Source organism: Cebus imitator, unplaced genomic scaffold (genome assembly GCF_001604975.1).
Source record: "Cebus imitator isolate Cc_AM_T3 unplaced genomic scaffold, Cebus_imitator-1.0 Scaffold443, whole genome shotgun sequence".
NCBI classification, from domain to species: Eukaryota; Metazoa; Chordata; class Mammalia; order Primates; family Cebidae; genus Cebus; species Cebus imitator.
This window is the reverse complement of record NW_016107758.1, coordinates 1391914-1397786: the sequence shown is the minus strand read 5'-3', so window position 1 is coordinate 1397786 and position 5873 is coordinate 1391914. Positions and strand designations below refer to the sequence as shown.

General features: G+C 57.0%; 1 protein-coding gene across 1 annotated transcript in view; it reads left to right on the top strand.

The window, feature by feature from the left end:
• CAPN10 (calpain 10) overlaps positions 1-5873 on the top strand; it is a 12105-nt gene that overhangs the window by 770 nt on the left and 5462 nt on the right. The window contains 3 exon segments of the mRNA XM_017510759.2: positions 2022-2153; positions 3372-3568; positions 4451-4668. Coding sequence (XP_017366248.1) covers positions 2022-2153; positions 3372-3568; positions 4451-4668 — 547 coding nt within the window.

The window sequence follows — 5873 nt, the reverse complement described above, 5'->3', positions numbered from 1 at the left end:
CCCCAGCCCCAGCCCCAGCCCCTGCCCCTGCCCCAGCCGCACCCCCACCTGTTTGCTTCCGCCCTGCAGAGCGTTTGTGCCTGCTCCTCCCGGCGGAGGGCCGCCCGTGCCCCTCTGGAGTGTCTAGACCGAGCCCACAAAGCAAAGCGTGAGAGAATTTCAGTTTCGGGATTTTTTGCACCTGCTTTTCCAGTTGTAAACGCTTAAAAATGGCAACTCCAAGGGATGCCCTGGCCGAGCGCCGTATTGTTTTCGGAAATGCTCTTTCTGCTGAGTGAGACGGCCCAGGGAGCAGCCTTGCCTAAGTGGATGCGGTCTTAGCGGAAACAACTGATGGCACCCGCCCTCGAACAGAGCTGGAACCTCTGGGCTCTGGTGACTGAGATGGCTTTGACAGGCCACCGGGTTTCTCGGACAACACGGAAGGGCTGGGGAGGAGGCAAGGTCAGAGCTTGTAGAGCCTTGTCGTCGGAATGTGGGTTTTATTTTGTTGAAAGGTTGATTTTTAGGTGCAGTTAGAGGCCACTAGAGGGTTTGGTAGAGGAGTGATTCGTCTAGATGTGTGTTTTAGAAGCTCACTCTTGCTGCTGGGTGGGAAGTGGTTTGTCGGGGCAAGAATGCAAGGGGCCATTACAGTGGTCTTGGAGAAAGATGAACGGGAGTCAGATTAGCGTGACGACCATTAGGATGGGGATTTGGAGTAGCGTGGTTTGAGACCTACTTTGCAGCGGGGACTGAGAAGCCTTACTGACTGATTGAAACAGAGGGTGAGGATAGTGGAGGAAGCAACATGCTTTCTAGGTCTCTGGCCTGAGCAAGTGGGTAGATGGTGGTCCTGGGACAGAGCCTGGGGTGACCTAGAGTTGGACTTTGCTCTCAGGTGTTCAGGTGGAGCTGTCCTGGAGGCAGGTGTATACAGAGTAGGGAGATCTGGGCTAGAGGCATTCATCTGGGAGGAGGAGCATTTAAATGGTTTATGGTCCACAGCCTGGCAGAGTGTCTTGGGGGAGCATCAGTAAAGAAGAAGGGGGCCTTGGGACTGAGCCTTGAAGAGCCCTAACATTTCTTGAGGTCAGGCAGCTTCCCTGACAGATAGACTTGAGAAGCAGCAGGAGTGAGAGAGAGGACACCCAGGGACATGCAGCCTCAGGGAACTGAGTGGGGACTGCCTCGGGGTAGCAGACGGCAGCTGTCCTGAATGCTGCTGAGTAGCTGTAGAGTTGGGACCGAGAGAAGCCCAATGGGTTTGGTAGCAGAGATAACAGTGACATTGATAGAGGCAGTTCAGGGGGCATGACTGGCTCAGAAGCTGGAGAGCCTGTGTGGTGAGCGAATGGGAAGCAGCAGTGGGTGTCACGGTGCTTTCTCAGGTTGTAACGAGGAGAAGCCTGAAGGAGACTGGTGCTGAGGGGTAATGTCGTAAAGAACACGGCAGCCTCTCTCCTGTCTTCATGCTGCTGGGATTCTGCCCCGGGACGTGGAAAGGAAGGAGTCCAGGCTCTGAGGTGGCCAGAGGGCAGGAGATAGGGTCAGGTCCAGAAGCAGGAGGCAAGGTTGGCAGCTCAGAGGGGCGGGCAGGGGGAGTGTGGATGCTTTGCGAAGACGGGGAGAAAGGGGAAGGTCTGTGATAGTTTGGGGATGTGGGAAATGGAGCCTGCTAGAGAAACAGGAAGACTTCCAGCAGGATGGAGGACGCATTTGAGATCTGCCAGCATGAATGAAAAGTGAAACTTCTCTAAACCAACATTTTGCTGTTTTGAGAAGGAGCTTGGGAGAGTTTGCGATTTTTCCGGTAAGGAAGGAAGACAGAGACAGGCCACCCAGAATTAAGCTGGACAGGGGGATTTGAAGCCAGGAGCTGAAGAACACCCGCCACGGGAAACCACCTCCCTGTCCCCTTCTGGGCTACAGTGATGATCGGAAAAGCTCTACCCCAACCCTTCACCTAAATCCTTGGGTTCTTAGTTTGAAGGATTCCCCAGCAGGCATGATCTGACTCTGGACAACTTTCTTCATTTCAGGAGATCTGTGCCACGCCCCGGTTGTTTCCAGATGACCCACGGGAAGGGCAGGTGAAGCAAGGACTGCTGGGGGATTGCTGGTTCCTGTGCGCCTGTGCCGCCCTGCAGAAGAGCAGGCACCTCCTGAACCAGGTGGGGGCCCCTTCTTCCCTGTTTGTCCTGGTGCTGGTCTGTCTTCTGCACGATTCTCCTGGCCGCTGAGCACCAGGAGCCCTCGTGAAACAGACCCGTGCAGCAGTGGGTCTCTCGCCGTGTGGGGGAAAGACAGGAGCGTTCTGAGGCAGAGACTGAGGACTGCACTGTGTCCCTCTGCTGCGGGGGGTGGGCCTTGGCCCTGCCAGTGGGCTCCGTCAGGGAGGCGTTCATCCAGCTCTCTGCCCTCCTGAGCCCCGGGCTCTCCATGGAGTCCGAGCACCACGTTTAGAGTAAAGAGACAAACATGCCAGCTCACAGGACGGGTGGCCGGGGCCTCTGCCCCAGATCTCTCAGGAGCTAGCTGCCTGGCTTTCTTAAAGCGTTTGCAAAAGATGATTAAACCTGGCTCTGTCGGTAGACAGATACTCTGGGCGGAGAAGGCCTTCTCAGGTTTGCCTTACCTAGGAGTCTTCATGGTTTTATGCTTGGCTCATTGCTGAGCATTGCTGATTAAAGCAGCGGCCTTGACAGTGGTGACCTCACTCGGCGTGTCACTCATTCCCAGGCCCCATGCTAAGCATGTCACAGTCACTGACTCTCAGTGTCATAGCCTTGCCTGCTTTGACTCTTGTTTCTTTCTTTTTAAACAAATGAGTGCTAAAACCACTGCCATTGTGGGGCCAGTAAGTGGCAGAGCGAGGACCGTACCAGCGTCGGGGGAGTGGTGCCCGGCCTGCACTCCCCCTGACTCTGGGTCAGAATGCTTACCCCTGAAGGAGCCCCGCGGTAGACGTGGGGATGCAGTCAGCTGGCCCAGTGTGGGGGCACCAGGCTCCCAGCAGCAGAGGGGCTGCCATTCCTGTGGTGACATGTTGCTTGCAGCCAGCTTAGTCAGGAACGGGATCACTCATGCCCTTGAAAGTCACTTTGTTTTGGCTTCAGGTCAGGTGCTTTTAGTGAGGGCAGCAGACTGTGTCCTGGGATACGTGGCTCCCTCGGTGTGGTCCGCAAGCATTGCAGTGAGAGGTCTATTAATCTCGTGTGCGGTGCTCAAGCCCTGTGCACGCACCAACATCCAGATGTGCCACAGAGTTCTCTGCAGAGCGTGGTGCCTGCAGAGTGCTCAGCTGTGGCCACGCTGTGGCCGGGACACCGGAGCTGTGCGGGGCGATGCTTATGTGATGCTTGCCTTTGCTTCTCCCTGTGTGTGCCCAGGTCATTCCTCCGGGACAGCCGAGCTGGGATGACCAGGAGTACCAGGGCTCCTTCACCTGTCGCATTTGGCAGTTTGGACACTGGGTGGAGGTGACCACAGACGACCGCCTGCCGTGCCTTGCAGGGAGACTCTGTTTCTCCCGCTGCCAGAGGGAGGATGTGTTCTGGCTCCCCTTACTGGAAAAGGTCTATGCCAAGTGCGTGTGCTGGGGCCCGAAAGGCCTGGTCTGGGGCGAGTGGTAGCTGCTGCCACCACAGGCTGCCCTGGGAGGGTCTCCACTCACTCCGGGCTGCAGAGCCCGCTTTGGTTCTGAGGGTCTCGTCCTGTGGGTCTGGCAGGCTGGCCAGATGCAGAGATTCTCCTCCGAGGCCTGTGGTTTGCCCACTCCCTCTTTCCCTTCCCTTGCTCCAAAGCCTAGCACTGGGTCATCCTCCACAGAGAGCATGTGCGCTGGCTTCCTTGTGTTCTCCACCCCGGCAAGAGAGGCTTCTGTTTGTTGAATGGTTGGGACAGGCGACCTTGCTGTGTAGTTGCCAGGGAGAAGTGAGGCCACCCCAACGTTCCAGCACTTCTGTATCGTGGTGCTGGCTCCGGGACCAGGACCCTCACCATGAGTCATAACTGAACAGCCTTTCCTCTTAGAATGTATTTATCATCTTGCCAAAGGCAACTGGGCTGACACAGGCAGGGAAGCTGGCGGACACGGGAAGGCTGGCCAGTGACATCAGTACCAGTGACCTTCCGTCCCAAGGGCTGGTTTTGGAAAAGTAGGGCTGGAGCTTGAGAGCCGAGGGGCATGGGCATCCGCAGCCTCCACCCCTCCTGCCCTGCTCCTGTGCCCACAGCGGAGGCCAGAAAGTGTCTTTATGCGAGGGTCACTCGGGTTCGCTGTGAAGTAAGGTGTCTGAAGGGGAGGCCAAGCCTTGACCTGACGAGGATGAGAAGGAAGGCACAGAGGGGAATAAAGATGTGTGATTGAGGTGGCGGCCGAACGACTTGGGGTGTTGTCGACCATGGGAGTCGGGGGTGGCCATGTCCAATGCCAGAGGCTCACTTCCATGGTGACTGTGTCCCCTAGGGTCCATGGGTCCTATGAGCACTTGTGGGCAGGGCAGGTGGCGGATGCCCTGGTGGACCTGACTGGCGGCCTGGCAGAAAGATGGAACCTGAAGGGCATAGCAGGAAGCAGAGGCCAGCAGGACGGGACAGGCCCCGGGGAGCACAGGACCTGCCAGCAGCTGCTCCACCTGAAGGACCAGTGTCTCATCAGCTGCTCCGTGCTCAGCCCCCGAGCAGGTGAGGCACGGGCCCCTCACCGCCGGGCCTCAGGCACGCTGTGGCTTTTCATGTGACTGGCGACACAGCCCTGCCAGGACTAAGTGGGGAGAAGGAAGCTTGTTCTCAAGGGTGGTGTCCTGGGCTTGTGACCTTCCCCTGCTGTCCTCTTCCAGAGGGACGGAGCACTTCACTCCCTGACCAGTCCTTTCAGCTGGTGTGAGGCAGGAAGTGGGGGCACCGAGTCAGAGGCCATTGTCTGTGCTGTCCCTGGCCCAGCTGGCAACCAAGCAATATCAAAACCTGTTTTTTATTTTAGTGACAGATGTATATTCATTAAAGACAGTTTATTTACAAGAAAAGAAAGGGGCTGGGGTGGTGGCTCACACCTGTAATCCCAAAACTTTGGGAGGCCGATGTGAGTATCGCTGGAGCCCAGGAGTTTGAGATCCGCCTGGGCAGCATAGCAAGATCCCATCTCACAAAAGGTGAAGCACAAAGTCCCTCAGATCTGCCCGCTGTGACTCGAGTGCTCTCAGTCTTCCGGAGCCCGTGCTGCGGACACTTTCCGTCCTGCACCCGCCTCTCACAGCGCCACACGCGCCGTCTGCGTGCTCGCTCCGTGAGCGGGTTTGCTGTAGTCTCTTAATCATTCCCCTGATGTTGGATCTTAAGGTCTTTCTGGTTTTATATAATTATAAATAACATTAATGAACATCTTTACTGTTTTTTAAATATTTAGGATTGTTAATACTGGTCAAAGAATATGAATATCACAATAAAGCAAAACAAGTTGGCTTAGGCCTTGGTTTGGGTCGCCCACAAGCAGACCTTGAGATGGGGTTCAGGAGCACGTTGAGAGGTTCAGAGAGCCTGGAGGGCATGCACTCCCCGTCAGCCCTGCTGGGGCCCAGGCAGGACCCTGGCCTCTGAGCCTTCCACCTGGGAGTGAGGGCACTGGTCTCTTGAACATCAGCTTGGGGAGCTGTCGGTTTCAGGCTGGTCCATCCAGGGTGGGGAGGGCTAAGTCCTAGCACTTCGGGCTTTGGAGAAAGGCCCCAGGCAGAGATGTGGCAGCTGGCACTGGCTGGAGGTGCACCAGAGCCTGCCGAGGTGGCCGGGGGCTGCAGCATGTGCGGGACTGGAGGTGCACCGGAGCCTGCCGAGGTGGCGGGGGGCTGCGGCATGGGCGGGACTGGAGGTGCACCGGAGCCTGCCGAGGTGGC